This window comes from Miniopterus natalensis, chromosome 14, assembly GCF_054644295.1.
Source record: "Miniopterus natalensis isolate mMinNat1 chromosome 14, mMinNat1.hap1, whole genome shotgun sequence".
Taxonomy (NCBI): domain Eukaryota; kingdom Metazoa; phylum Chordata; class Mammalia; order Chiroptera; family Miniopteridae; genus Miniopterus; species Miniopterus natalensis.
In genome coordinates, this window is record NC_142094.1 from 29200227 (window position 1) to 29216636 (window position 16410).

General features: G+C 37.3%; 1 protein-coding gene across 3 annotated transcripts in view; it reads left to right on the plus strand.

Annotated features, from left to right (window-relative positions):
* The window catches only part of ANK3 (ankyrin 3), a 529049-nt gene that overhangs the window by 457099 nt on the left and 55540 nt on the right, over positions 1 to 16410 (plus strand). For all 3 annotated transcript variants that reach the window (XM_087824408.1, XM_087824409.1, XM_016220752.2), the window contains 3 exons: positions 530 to 636; positions 6146 to 6370; positions 9114 to 9268. In XM_087824408.1, coding sequence (XP_087680534.1) covers positions 530 to 636; positions 6146 to 6370; positions 9114 to 9268 — 487 coding nt within the window. The remainder of the gene's footprint in view (positions 1 to 529; positions 637 to 6145; positions 6371 to 9113; positions 9269 to 16410) is intronic.

Here is a 16410-nt window from a genome sequence, read left to right on the forward strand (position 1 = left end):
CCAAGTTAAAAATGGCAACAAAAAGTCAGCTGGACTGCTCAAGATCTTCCCCTCTCCAGAGTCCAGCTCCTCTGGTTCACGCCTCAGCTGTTCTCTGCTGCACTCAGAGATGACTTCCATATTTATCTGGTGGACTTGGCAGCAGCTCCAGGCTACTCTGCCCCACCTAGAGATAGAAGTCATCAAGATTGAATGTTTTATTTTCATTTTGAGATTTGGGAAAGAGTTTTACAATTGTCATAGGATTAATTTAAAGATGTGTTGAAGTGCTTAAAATCATGGTTAGAATTATTTCTCTTGTTATGCCAATTACTCAAGATGCTTTCTTAAAAGATTGAAATAACATAGCCTATCAATGACCTTTATTTTCTAATTCTTGAAGCATCAATGTAGACCTGTAGTGGAGTGTATGAAAATTGTTTTGAATGTTAGGCCACCTGAACTGATAGAGACATTCAGGTTTTCTGTAAGTGCAGAGAAGCCAGGGTCTCATGTGGTTCCTGATGCAATCTACCCTTTTATTTTTCAGCATCTAACATTCACAAGAGAATTCGATTCAGATTCTCTTAGACACTATAGCTGGGCTGCAGACACCTTGGACAACGTCAATCTTGTTTCAAGTCCTGTTCATTCTGGGTAAGTACCCCAAAAGTCACTTTTCTTTGTCCTATTAAATTCACATTACATTTAATATTTGCAGTTATAAACTCATATTGACAAGCTTCATATGTATGAAATATTGATCTTTTATAGGACTTCATTAGTGAGTGTATGTGGCATATTTATAAATCATTAGTAAACATTTTTCTAAGCAAATTTTTATATCTATTTTTATTAATAGAGAGAAACACAGTGTTAGAAAGGCAATTCATTAAAGTTATGGTGCCTAAAATTTTCCTGGCTATGCTGGTACATTTCTAGGTCTTTAATTTTCCTTTTCAATTTAAAGAGTTTAAATATAGCCATTTCTCTTCATTTTACTTTAGTCAAATGAAGTTTTTTCCTAAGTATCTGATTTTCCTTTCTAATAAAAGAATAAATATATAGGTATTTCTATTAATTTACCTCATTGTTTTGTTAACCAGCATTGGGGTTCTGGGGTTCCCCAAGACAGAAATCAAAAGGAAACCTGAGAGACATTTCTAGACAGATTTTATTAAGCTTATGCTCAAGCACGAGGCAGGCCTCATAGAGGAAAGGAAGGTCCTCTGAACTGACTTGGGAGCTGGCTCTGCTCGGCTCTTTTATAAGCTGGGGAAAAAGTGGGCAGCTTTTTGAAAAAGGCAGGCTGGAGGAATTCTCGATTTCAGGGTTGGGGGGATTTCCTTTTCCAGCTGCCTGCTGTGAGAGCAAGATGCGGACTGCTCACTACCCCCCCCCGGGAAGGTCCTGTGCAGTCACAGCTTGATCAAGGGCACATGTAGTTTAAGCAGCAGCTGGAAGGGAGGTAAAGACCTCTTGGTTCTTGAGTACAGAGGGGAGGGGTGGTGATATTTTTGCAGTCAGCTTATCTGGAATTCCTTCCAACCACCTAGTCTGCCCGGTATTTTCTATTCCCAGGCTCACTTCCCTATGCTGTCTCAGGTTGACTCTTAGGTGCTTTGCTTCCAATGATAGAAGAATTTCACTCAAAACTTTAGTTTTTAAATAAGCAGTAAACTCTGGTGTTCTTATATTTTTTTCATATGATATATAGATTGACAAATGATTGTTTTTGTGTGATTTTCGTTGGAAAAGAAAATATAAACTTGAGACCTCGAGATCAAGTTTGGTGCCTTCTGCATTTCTGAAATGAAACTATAATTAAGTTGTGTTAAATTACAATTAGAAAAAGGAAGTGGGTTTTTAAAAGAATATAGAGAAATCCACTTTTAAAAAGTTAATGTACCAGTGTATGTCCACGAGAAGTGCTGTGGTGAGAACCACACAAACAGGCCTCATTGTTGCCCCACCAGTCAGCAAAATTTGAAGCTGGTGGCTAAAAGCTGAACTGCTTTGACTGCTGAATTGGTAATCAATGTATTTTTAGATAATTGAATTCTTTACCTATAGGTAATTAAAACTTGGAATAAGTGTTATTCCTACAAATGGAATAGAAATAACACATTCAGGTAGTGATGGTTTCAAGGTATTTTCACCTCTGAAATTGGCATTTAGGACACAAATTAGTTGTGATCCAGGACAAGGGCTGATTCATTTGGAATTAAATAAATTAACAATAATTAACATTGTAGTTGCCATATGTATGACATGAAGTATTTTCTGCTGCTTTTAATTAAAATAAATTGTAATAGCTGACATTTACCTTGTGCTCATGTACCTGGCATTGTGCTAAATGTTTTAAATGTATTATCTTCTTTAATATTTACTTAAACCTTCAATGACTGTGTGAGAGAAGTTTCACTCATTTTCCTCATCTTACAGGTGAAAAGTCTGAGACTCAGAGTAATGCTGCAGGTTCCCTATAGTATCCTTACGGAGCTGTAGCTCTGAACAGCACAGTTCTGAAAAACAAGTCACTGCATGTCATTGGAACAGAAATGATTGACACGAAAGTGCTTTATAAACTATACACTACATGGTGGTCTTTGAGTTATTAACATTATATTTCTTTAACTAAATTAGAAAAACTTTCAATTATAGTAATGGTAATTATTAAACTGCTAAAAATATTCACACGATTTATATTAGATAATATACGAGTCTAAAACTGCAAGAGCAAAAACAGTGAGAGTTGAGGAGGAAAATATAAAATACTTGGCATACATTCGGTGGGCAGACACATGGAAGAGTTCTTGGAATCAAGCGTGGTGAACTTCCACTATGTTACAAATCTCCTCGTAGGAAAGAAAAGTACTAGTGTTTGATCTATTAAACTGAGAAGTTGAGGGAGCACAGGATAATACAGTCAGAAAAGAACTTTCCCATACACTGGAGACGATGAAGGATTTGAATATGCAAATTATCTCCTCCTTGAATTTATTAAAGACGATAGACATATGCAGGAAAGCAGAAGTGATGGCAGCTAATATGCGCTTATTTGAAAAGAAAAATACAGACGTGGTATATACTGGGATGTAGTTCACCTACGCCAGGTCTGTGGAGTAGCTTATGTGCAGCAGGTACATTCCCAGGGGGCCCCACAAATGCCAAATGCCTCGGTTTCATGTTCTGACAGTTTTTATTTTTCTTTCGCTTATCATTGACATTTTCTGTTGCTTGCTTCTAATGATCTTACATTAATTTTCCCATTTGCTTTCTAAATTATTTTGCAGCTATTCTTCTCCACTTCCTCAGTATGATTCAAGGTGATAACTGTGTCCTTTATGTGAACCATCCTTTTTTTGTATTTTTAATTTATGTGAATCCTCCCCCCCCCCCCCCCCCGCAGTTAGATTGTGTCAGTGTCTGTAGCATTTGTCATCTCGCTGTTCCTAAAACTAGAAATATTCATGTGTTGATTTTAGGATCATTTGTAGAATTCCTGCTTTAGTTTAAATGTTAATAACTGAGGTTTTTTATCTTACCTTAGATTTAATCAACTAATAAGTTCTTTAGATCAAAAAGGAACAATTATCATTTTGGGGGTTTTTTTTGTGTGTGTGTTTTTTCATAGTACTGCTTCCTTGAAACACCTTTTTTTTTTTAATGTAATCAATTGTTTATTTCTTATAATGTGAAAAAATATATATTAATAAGATCCAACACATACAATTAAACATCACCTTTCGATTTGTTTCTGTAAGTTATACTGCATGGAATTTTATTGTGTACAGAATAGGTAAGAATGAGTTTAGAAAACAAATCACTATAGTTCATAATGTTTTTGAATAATAGAACCTATATCCTACTTAACATATACTCCCACATTTCCTCAGTCCGATGGCTCTAGAAAGTTGAAAACCTTAGCACAATGTAGGATTGGTCATGAGCTCCAGCTCTGCACTGGGTGCTATCAGAGCACAAAGAGACTCTTCCAATTTGTCATTAAAATCTAAGTCATGTTTTTTCTGTTTGGTGCTGATATTCTTTGTAGCTGGGATATTTTTATATTGACACCGATTACCTTTTTACATTACCTTCAGACTGCTCAGCTACAAATGTTTTATATAAATATTAGTAACCAAGTCTGACCAAGGCTGTTTCTAAGCACGCTCAACAAAATAGTTTTGTTCATTTGTTCGTTCAGTAAATGTTTATTGTGTGTAGGAACTGTGCTCAGCCCTGCAGGGGAAGCAGTGAACAAGGCAGACCTGATCTGAATGACTGTCTCTGTAATTGAGACTCGGTTGCCTGTTGCCAGGGCAAACACTGTCCATTCAGTGCAAACACCCCAGTGTTTATTTGTATTAACACAACTGAATTTTCAAACCCAGAGTTTATCTTGAACCGTTTTTTAATCCATTCTCTTACTGTGATTCTCAATCACAAGTTGGTTTTAACTACTAAATGCTGGGAAAGATCAGATTCTGTCCTAGACTTCATTGCCACATTGTCTTCGTTACTGACTAAAAGTGGTTGTTAAACATTTAAATGCCTATAAAATGTAGGCTCCCCAGAGTAGGTTCAAGTGAGCCTTGTATCCTTAGGCACTTGTACAGGTGAACACGTATCTTTGTCTTTGACTAGGAAGGAGTGTTTTTGGTTTTTGTTTTGTTTTGTTTTGTTTTTTGAGGGGGTCCGTCTCTTCCCCTCTTACTTTCAATGTCATAGTGGCCCCAGTCTCTCAAAGTAGGTAGAATGTTATAAAAAACATAAATTAACCCAGAGGAAAATGGCTAGATCCAAAATGAGCAAAGGGGTGTGAAGTGGATTCCACCTCACTGATGACCAGAGTGAGTTCTGAAAATCAGACTGGCTGAAAAATGATCCCCAGATGTCTCTGTCCATGGGGACAGCAAGTCAATTTGCTTTATCGAAGAGGTTGCTCTACCAAGGTCAGGAGGCTAACTCTTTAAGAAAGGGTCCCCAGCTAGAACCTCCATGCAGAGTCCTAAAATCTATTTGCAGGATGTTAGAACTGTTTTTAGATGAGTAAATAATAGAGGATTTTGATGGATGGGATAATTTTTTCCCTAAAATACTGTAGGTATTCAAACAGTTTTCTAATCAGCCACATGTGGTGCTGTTCCAGTAACAAGCACATCTTTCACATGTGAAAGTGAGAATGCGCGGGTCCGTGCTGCTCTTCGCCTGTCTGACCTGCAGTCCTCCATATGTTGGACTCGTTGGATTGTTTATGTCAACCAGAGTGCCTCACAGCGCAGTGGCAGTGGTGGGAGGACTTGCCAAGGACACGACAGGAATCACAAATTGCGATGTGCCTTCACCCTGATATGGCACGATTAATTTCTTTACATTTTCATACCTACATTTCTACAATTTCATCTTTTTCTCATTAGCTTTAATATAAAGACCAATCACAGAATAATATAGTTTAGAGACATTTTCTAAGAGGTCTAAGTTATGATGTTTGTATTGCTGTACAAACACTCAAATGTAGGTTATTTTAAAGCCAGGTTTATATTGAAATGCTTAAATCCCTGTCCATCAAAATTGCCTTAGCAAAACTAGTCATCTGCTTTTATTTTTATATTCTGCTTTGTGATAGTAAAAATTAGAGTGTTGGTATGATTAAATATACATTCATTTTATGAGTTGTACATGTTAAGACATACTGTGGAGTTTCATCTTACTTGTCAGGAAGAGATTCCATAGTCAGCAAATGGCTAAAAGTATTTATAGTTCAAATGATCCTTGAGTATAGCTCAAACCACCCACAAGAGACCACATACAGTGGTTTTGCATTTTGTTTTCAAATACATGCGAGTCCTTTAGCCAGTTTTTATTCCAACTTTGGAACAGTCACTGTTCCTTCCCTTTGAGCCCCTGACAAAGTGGTCGGCTTCTCTCCGGGGGCCACGTTGCACCAAAACTAAGTTGTCTTGTTTCACTTTTTGGCCAGTTCACAAGTTAAATGCATGTTTGATGTGACTCCACCGTATTTACTTCCAATTTATTTTTAAAAAGAGGAAATGATAGCTACATTGTCTGTCACTTTAAACTTGGACATTTCATTTCGAAACCTACTCCTGAAGATGGCTTATTTCTGTCCTTGATGGGGCCTCCGGTCTTCTCCCCGCAGGTTCCTGGTGAGCTTCATGGTGGACGCAAGAGGCGGCTCCATGCGAGGAAGCCGGCACCACGGCATGAGAATCATCATCCCGCCCCGCAAGTGCACGGCCCCCACCCGAATCACCTGCCGCTTGGTAAAGAGACATAAACTGGCCAACCCGCCCCCCATGGTGGAAGGAGAGGGATTAGCCAGTAGGCTGGTAGAAATGGGTCCTGCAGGGGCCCAGTTTTTAGGGTAAGTTATTTTGTCAATTTTAATCTTGGCCCTCATAATCACACCTTTGATTTTCTTTACCCTTAACTCAAGAAGTTAACTCTTAAAACTGCTTAGTTGGACCATTTGGCTTGAGGACACCTTTTGTGTAGTGTCAGATGTCACAGAGCTGTGTAATTCTGTGAAAAGCTCATAGGCTGATCCTGCCCTAACTCGCTTTGCCGGTCAAAGCTTTTACTAACCGAGAAGCATGTTCTCCGCTCAGTGAGTGCACGGAACCCCGACCCCCCCAGCGGTCAAGGCACCATTCTTAGCAGAAACACACAGATGCTGGAATTATATCACCACATGGAATAAATGGAATAAATGGCTACTTTGGGTACACGTCCTTTTATAAAGATCATTGTTAGGGGAAACAATCCATTGCGATATGGTATTTCACAAAAAGAGAAGCTAAATTGATTTCATTTTCTGAGGTGGCACTTGGGTGCAAATCAGGCAGGCTCTGTCGTGACGGACAGTGTGTTCACGATTTCCCCTTCTCGTTTCTCTTCCTGCTGCATGGATGTTATTCAGTAAACTGCATCTTCCCACCAATCCTCCCCCTGTAAATGAGGGTGAGAGCTTGGTTAGCCGAATCCTGCAGCTTGGGCCTCAAGGAACAAAATTTATTGGGTAGGCTCTTCATAGACAAGATACAGAATGTCTACAGTTCTTTTTCCATTTTCAATTTTTTTCTGTCATACCCATGGTCTTAAGTTTATTTTTCTTTTTCCAGTTGTTAAAGCTTTCAGTTGATGTGTGTCACTGAAAGAAAGAAAAAAATCATAGTGGCTTGACTTAATGTAGCACCGCTCCCTCTCTTGTGCTTTTCAAGCATGTGGAATTCACTGCAAGCGTTCTGCTTTCATAATTTTTTTGTGTGCTTTTGCAAGCCTTTCTTTAATTTGAAATGTTTCGACTGAATATGATAGCTTTTAAGACAGACTGACAGTCTCGTTGAAATCCAGTATAGGAGAAGGTATTTACAGGCTTTGAATCAACATTTACTATTAGTGAGAGATGTGTGTATATATGTATTTGTATGTGTGTGGAGTTACTTTTTTTTAAAAAGTTTCTTATGTGTACTGGGTAATTTTCATGGGCTTTGAGAAGGAAAAGTGATCAATAAGTAAACTGATTTTGAATAATATTGGGAATACAAGATAGGGAAAGAAAACCAAATAAGCAACAGATAGAATAGTCTACTGAATTGTTTTGTTTTATTTTAAGCTGATGTGTTGGTGTTTGTCATTTGTTCGCTTGTCTGGTGTATGTGCCTTGGCAGTCTGCATGAAGAAACCTGTCATGAGAAGCTATGCTTGGCTTTCACCCTGGTCAGAGATCCTTGTCATATCTTCTCCCCAGTGACGTTGAGTGTCATACACAAAGTCACATTCCTCGAATATTTACAGAGACAGTATCTGATACATTAACCTGCAAAGATTGTATCTAGTTCTCAAAAAAGATTTAGTATCTAATCACCAGCTATGGTTAAAAATAAGAACTATGGTAAATAACTTAACTTGAAGTTATTAACACTACTAGGAGTAGTGTTAGGAGATTTTGCCTCTACCTGTCAGAAAATAAAGGCATAACTTTTTTTAAAATCCTTAATTTGAATTAATTATAATTATTTTGCCCAAAGTAAAATCATATTTGTCATCCCGTTTTAAGTGAGGGCATTTGTAATACATCAGATATTCGTGTTTTTATTTTGTTATTTGATTGTTACAACTCCTGTCCCTTCTTGTGCTCCCCCCTGTTTAAGCCTTTACCTTCTGTTGTCACACGTGCATAATCACACGGCGAGGAGGTGAGGTTACACACAGCCTCTGTAGAGCAACGATACTGTCTACTTAAATGTCACAAGAAAGCTGCACAATCCAGCTACATGAACTGCATGTGATTGTGTTCTGCTTACGTCCATTCATTTTTTTGTAGCATTTATCCTATTTTTATATTTGACAAAATTGTTCCTGTGCGTGATTGGCTATCTTCAATTTGCAGCCATTCTTTTGCAAAAGGACACTGTCACAAGTTAACAGATTGTGATATGATAATTTCAAACCAGCAAGTGCAAGTGCTTTTCCAGAAAATTTAAATATTCCTTTGCAGGGTATACTAGAGCTAGGGAATTAAGCTGCCCTCTACCGTTTCACAAATTGAAAATCAGAGAAACTGTCTTAACTGCATAGGCTGAGAAAGTCATGGAAACGGACTGTTGGAGGAGTGGATTGTTATATTGACTGTTTTCTTGCTAAGGGGGGCAAAATCAGTAATCTTTAAAATAGGGAATTTACAGAATTTCTTTTTTAAAGAAATGACCGTGTCCTTTTAAATCATTAGCATTTTGTATAATATAATATACCTATTGTGTTTTTAAAAATGGACCGACTTTCTTATGGTCTATTTTTATACTTTTCAATTCCTTGAATCAAAATTTCTTTTTATACATGCTAAATACTCCCCACTCCCCCATTAAATCAAAAGCCTAACCTACAGTAGGTCCTCAAGAATTGTCCATGAATGAATGAATGATGGCATGTTTTCAAGCTTCTAATATATTATTAATTAGCAAATGATTCTGCAGCTTTGAAATCATTCCCAACCTTAGTGGCACCTCTGATTTTCAAATGAATACTGTTAATGAGACATTTTTTTTAAAGTATGATACTATAAATATGGTTAATTTGATTCCAAAATAATGTGGATTTTTTTCCAGCCCTGTCATAGTGGAAATACCTCACTTTGGGTCTATGAGAGAAAAAGAGAGAGAACTCATTGTCCTTCGAAGTGAAAATGGAGAAACGTGGAAGGAACATCAGTTTGACAGTAAAAATGAAGATTTAACTGAGTTACTCAATGGCATGGATGAAGGTAATTATGATGATTCCTTGTTTCTGTAAATCTCTGCAGGGAAAAAAAAATCAAAGGAATAACTTGACTAAAAGAAACAGTCCTTGCATTTCACACATTTGTATGTCAAGCTCGGAATCAGGTTCCTCACCATTTATTGCTGTTGCTGTCGTCTAAGGCATGAAGTTCCTTTTAATCTAACAAACGTTTTCCCCATAATACTCATATATAAGTACTGTTGGGATTCTTTCAGCCTTTCATCACATACGTCAATGTTTCCAAAACCCAAGAAAGTTTTCTAAGTCAAAAATGTATGAGGAGGGGTGAGATAATAATGGGAGGTATGCAAAGAATGCGGAGCATTTTTAAGAAAATACATTTACATCTTATTTTTGGAAGTATTCTTTCTGGACCCTTTCTTTTATCTCGGTTTTCTCCCAGGTTCTTTCAGTGTTCTTCATGAATTTTTAATTTCTCTGGAGCTATAATCCGTTTTTTAAAAAATACGCTTCAGGCTAATCATTAGAGCCTGATACTTGAGTGTGTTAGTCTTTGGCCTGTGAGAGCGACGTATAGCCGAGCGTGTCACCTCCTCGCCACCTTCAGGCTGGCTGGCCCTCGCTCATGGCGTTTTCTCTGAGTAGACACTGGGAATAGGCCTGTTTTAAGAGTAGGTACTTGATGCAGTTTTACAGACGACGCTCACCATAAAAATAAAGCCAACCTTTACCTTGTACGGACTTCCTAATAACTACAGATTCAGCAGTTGTTTTAAATCACAGCTTTACTGGAGAGACAACTCACACACTGTACCCTAAAACTCACTCAGAGTGTCCCGTTCACTCAGTTCTGGAATGCTTCCAGAAAAGTCTCTCCCGGTTTCAGAGTGTGGACAGAGGAGCTCCACAGACTCAAGGGTGTTTGAGGGCTGACCATGGGCAAGTTCTTTGATCCCTGTGAGCCTTTGTTACTTCTGTAAAATGGGGATTACCTTCCTTACTTTATAGGGTTGTCGTTAAGAAAAAGTAATTATGTGAAGATGAATGAAATACAGTCCCTGTCACATTTAGTAAGCCCTTGGTAAATATCAGCTGTTGTCGCTATTATATTCATTATTCTATAGACTAAAAAATTGTCACACCAAAGGTTTCGTATAAGACACAGTAAATTACATCCAACCAAGAATTTCAACGTGTCTTTAGAGCAAGGTAGGAGGAAACTAATGATTGTTGAGTGTCTAGCATTTGTGAGGCACTGATAACTGTCTTCATATAAGAATATTTGAAATGAAAGCATAGTGCTGCGAAGTGGGAAGTTTTAATCCCACTTTATAGGTAAGGGAACTGAAGTGCGGACAGGTCAAGTAACTAAGGTTACCCCAGCTAAGTAGCATCACCGGGCTGAAACCTAGTCCTACTTGTTTTCAAAAATGTTTAACTGTATCCCCCTTATTTTAGAAATGTGTATCTTGTGGAGAACAAAATAAACTTAAAGAGGAAAATTCCTACAAACTTGTAGATTTAAATGTCCAGAAATGTAGCCATTTTAAATGTGATATATTTAATGACCATACTTTAAATGTCTGTACGTAATACTGATATATCACATACCATCTCCAACTTCAAATGATTTCACATGGATAGGAACATGCAATGGTAATTAAGATTTCTAATTTTTATTACCTTAACTTATAAAGCATGAAATACAGTCGTTCTTTTAGAAGGAAATTTATAAGAATTTACAATCAAAAGTTTTAAAAAGAATAAATCCTAAGAGAATGAATTGAATTAGCATTTTGAAAATAATAAGAGAACACAGGTAATTCAGAATAAAAATTGGAGAGAATAAGAGAAATGGGCTTTCCATAGAAGGTTTTTTTGTTTTTGTTGTTTTAAGAAAAATGAAATCTAAAAATTAAAATATTTTTATATAACCAGTATTTCTTAAATGCTAATGTTGACTACTAATTTTTAAAATGTAGCATCTACTGGACAGCATTTTCTGCTTTTAATGGATAGCTGGTCGGTACTGTAAGCTCCTGAGGGCAGGGCACATGTCTTAATCACCTCTGAGTCACCAGGTCAGGCACAGTGGTGATTTAGACACTCCCCCAATCCCGGTGAGTGGGCAGAAGGAGGAACCTCATTATAGGATGTAGCTTTATGGAGGAAAGTTCTCATTAGTTTTTTGACTCTACCCCAACTTCATTAAAGTTAATTTCCAGGGGGAAAAAAATTAAAGAGAAGCATTTACTTTGAGAAAAGTATTGAGAAAGGAACAATATTCTAGCAAGAATATTGAATATTCTAAGACAGTGCTGTCCTGTACAACTTTCCACAATGATGGAAATACGGATACTGTGCTTTCCAGCAGCAGTCACTAGTCACAAGCGACTCTTGAGTACTCAACATGTGACTGGTGTAGCTGAGGAAGGAAATTTTGAATTGTTTAATTTTAATTAGTTTTAAATAGTCGCATGGGACCAGTGGCTACCTCATTGGATACTGCAGTTCTAGCAAAAACACTGAACATTCTAATATATTTTGCTTCTATTTTTAGTATAAATTATAGTACGTCCTATCAGGCAGAAGTAGAATTTTAAAAATATTTGTATGGAATGGACTTCCATGATTTCATGCTGATATGTCTTTATTTTGTTTTTAATAAACCAATTTTCAAATAGGAATCAGTCATATCTTTGTCTAGACAAATGATTCCCCAAACACTGCCATACTAAGATGTTTTAAAGAAATGAAGATATAGCCCTCTGTCCCGGGTCCTGTGTTATCTTGGAAATAGTAGATAGAGTGTCTATGCTACATTTTTAAAGACCAGATAAACTTTGGTTCCATTTTAGACAATTAAAAGAAAATGTAAATACTTCCAGGTTTAAAGAATCAAGCACTGGAGAGCCAGTGCAGCGTACATTTTCAAGGCACGGTGGTTTTCTTCACATATTGAATTTTAAAATAACAATAATGAAGGAACCACTACACACCTTTTATAACTGATCCTCCTTTGATCAGATTCCATACCAAGCTCAAGCTCCTCTTGCCACCATTCTTCTCCTGTTCCCAAAGAAATTTCATTCTTATTGGAACATCCCCCCTGTAAAAACAGGCAGGCAGAAATAAAAATCTAGCTCTAAAAAAAAAAAAGCAACCCTCTTTTCCCTTCAAGGTCCAACTAGTCAGTTTTCTAGGAAAGAGAAACACAATGTATACATTGTATAAACACCATGTAGGAGGTTTTATGTTATCTCCGCCCTCTCAGCTCTGTCCCTTTTTTGTTCTTGAATAGTTGTTAATTACCAGGGTAAAAACAGTAAATAAAATAAACCACTAAACCAGTGACCAGATCACTCAAGACTTTAAAGAAAAAGAGAAAGAAATCATTCTACTATTATTTTACTTAACATATTAATTGTCCCAGTTCATAACAATTAAGCCTTATCTGTCACCTATGGCAAGTGACCCTTGAAAATACCTGTCATTGCAAATGTTTCCTTTTAAACTCTTTTTCATAAATGAATTCTACATGCTACTTTATAACTCATCTGTGTGCTTCATTTATAACCCAAGTATTTAAAAATCATCTTAGCCAACCTTTCGATCATTGATTAGATTATGTTTCTATAGTATTTTAAAACTTGCAAAAATTTTCCATGTGCAAAATGAAATTTAGTGGTTAGAATAACTCCAGGGAAAGACAAGTTCAAGTTGGAAGAGAATTCGCCCAGAGTAATGTGGTTGTTAGGATCATGATCTATGGACGTCACATAGACCAGAATCCCCATCCTGGCTCCACCCTTCACTAGCTGTATGACTCTGACCAATCTCTCTAAACTCTGGTTTAAATCTCTAAAGCGAGGATACCTCGTAGGGAACTAACGGGGAACAGATGAGCTAATCGAGGCAAAGTTCCTAGCGGGGCGTCTGATACATGAAGCACGCAGTCAGTGTGTGTAGTCACGGCTGCCATGTACAGTTGTGCAGGAGAGCAAGCGGGGGCTGCAGGCTTGCCTGTCCCACTTGGCCAGGCCATATGCTCTGAGGCCTGCCTGCAGGACAGGGGGGCACTCTTGCCTAATTTTCTCAAAACTACTGTCTAGTTGCCAAGCCCTGTCCCTGCAGGGCTGGGTCCACCCCTAGTGGGCCCCTTTTCTAATCACACAGACACCACCAGGGCCGGTAGAAGCCGTGGTCACAGTTGATAGTGGTGACAATCATCCCATCACCGCTACCCTCTCAGGAAATAATAAATAGGTTGAGACTTCCAAAACCTGGCCTTTTGACTCTAACTCTAGTTGGTTTTCTGCAATACTCCTTTGCCTCTGTATGTTCTCAAATGAAGGATGCCTCTGAAAGTCCTTTGTGTGGAACAAAAATGTTACATAAATGTCAGCCGCTGTTTAAATTTTCCATTACTAACCAGGTAACCCTCTCAGGTCATGTATGACTCAAAAGGATATTGTCATTGCAAAATAAGGTGGAATTAAGGATTATTTCTGTCAGCAGCAAGCCCAGAGCCGGAGCATCTGTGGTTATGCTAATGCAGCAGGTGTGTCAGCAAAGCTCTACTCTGGGAAGAGGCTAGAATGACACAGGGCAGTTGGTCTGGGTGTGAAGAACCTGCTGTTACCACCAAGGTATCGTGTGGCAGGAGCCACTTCTCCCTTTGGCAGCAGACACAGATCTTGTTCTAGCACTTGTCAGTTCGTGTTTTCTCAGTCGAGAAAAAGATACTGCAAAACAGAAAATATTTGTTCTGCTTCCCCCCCAAAACGTCATCTTTAAAGTACACCAGATTGAAGTTTAATTAAAACCGTACTTTAATTAAACTCACAGAGTTCAGTTAAACATGTTTAAAATTGTGTCTCCAAAGTCAGACCCCAAGGGGTGTTTTGTAGTTTGCAGTTATGCTAGACCTGGGAGTGTTTATTGGTAGGAGAATCCTTCCTTCTTCGAGATCTTAACTTAAAAATTGATTAGACTGAGAAATGCTTTATCCTGCACTGTCCAATAAAGTAGCCACTAGCTACATGTGGTTATAGAGCACTGGAAATGGGAGCTTGTACAAACTGAGATATATATTCTACAAATGTAAAATACACCAGATATATAAAGATTTAGTACAGCCCCCCAATATAAATACATATCTTGTTAAAAACTTTTATGTTGGTTACATGTTGAAATGGTAATATTTTGGATATACTGGCCTAAATATAACATTGTAAAAATTAATTTCACCTGTACCTGTTTATTTTTTAGTGTGGCAATAAGAATATTTAAAATTACATATGTGCCTTGCATTATATTTCTTTTAGACAACACTGCTCTGGACAGTGTGTAGACTTTGTCTTACACATCTATTAGGTTTTAAAATCAAAATTATTGCTACCTTAGTATCTCAAGAATGCTTTGAGGATATATGAATTATGCTATAATTTTAAAATCCGCCACTGAATTGGAACAAAATGTTGCTGAAGTTCTCCAAACAATGTTATAATTCTAAGAAAATATTTTTTCACTTGTCACTGCTGAAGTTTCAGATGAGAGCAGATGAGATTTTAAGATACTACATTTTAGATTTAATAAATTATACTATTGTAATTGGAGTCAGGAAAGGAAAATTGATACTTACAGTGCTATGTAACAGAAATTAAATTTTTCATGACTGATTAACTATATCGACAATATTTTAGAAACAGACTTCTCCATTAAAAATTACTGCTTTGGTTCAGTTCAGTTGAACTTGCTTGTTTTTAATTTATCAGTCATGAGACAAGTAGTAATCTTAAAGTGTCAAGTTAGATTGTAGAAGCCGTTGAGCAATGAGAAGTGAAATCTGTAGGTTTATGTTGTACACAGCACCACCTATTGGAGAAATCTGTTAACAATCTTGAAAAATTCTGGAGAAAGAGTCAAAACTGAACTTAACTCAGAATTGTGGTTGGGGTACCAAAAAAAGCATACCAAAAACTATTAATTAAACCATAACATAATACTAACTTGCTTTTACATTGCTCCCTCAGTTCTCTTCTTCCAGGAAGTCTTCCTTAAACCCCAGCTGAGTTAGACCCACCTAGTAATACACAATACCCGGCCTGTCTTCTTCTGTAATAAGCAGTTTTGAACTTTGCTCTCTGCCGTGGTGGACTGTAAAGTCCATGAGGGCAGGGACTGGCTCTGACGTGGACTGAGCCTTTATGCTCAGTGCAGGTAACAGCTCTTGGCACAGTGCTGTTACTTTATCATAATTTGTTGAATGAATGAAATGAATGATCTGTACCCAGGCAGATGCCCCTACTTTTGGTGATGCTCCTGCTTTTGGTGATAGTAATTCAGAGACCCAGACCCAAGAGAGAAAGCAACTATTTAAAGGAAGGGATGCCACAACCAGATGGGGAGAGGAGGTCCAGGGGACAGAGGAAAGGCACGTGGTGATTAAAAATTAGTTTTCTAACTTTTAAGATATATGATTGTTAGAAATTATATGGATTGCTAAAACTGGAGAGAAAGAAAAACAGGTATATCACTTTTTCCAGATACTCTGCATCATAGCACTTCATACATTGTGCATATCTGAATAACAAAGATGGCCCTACCTTGGGTAAAGATGTAAAATAATACTGATCCACACGGACTTAAAGCAGATTCCAGGTTTGGTTAAGAATATAAGCTAAGTTACTAAAATTACAGAGCTGTATGAGACCTCTCTGTACCGTCCTTGCATCTTCCCATGAATCTATAATTCTTTTAAAAGTTGAAAAAAATAGAAAAGATTCCTCTTACGTTTACTTTGAGGGAGGAAGATCAGGTTATATCTTTTGATGTGTGTTTTTTCCTGTAGCATCTTAGGTGGGCTTGGTACAAAAGTTGCATATTCAGGTGGAGCTGAATTTTAATTCCAAAGAAATGTCAGTGATTTTCTGAAATAGTGCAGTGAATTTATTACAAGTGCTCTATTCTGTATATTCTACAGCTAGAGTTGAATGTTATAGATTTATCTTTTATTTCCTTTATTTCCCTCAATTTATCTGATATTTAGTTTTCTGTACCTGGTGAAGTTTTCCTTTAAAAAATGGAATGAAATTAAAGTGATAGTAATTCAGATTTATACACTGTAGACATACAAAACTGGGATAGTGTGATAGTTAAAAA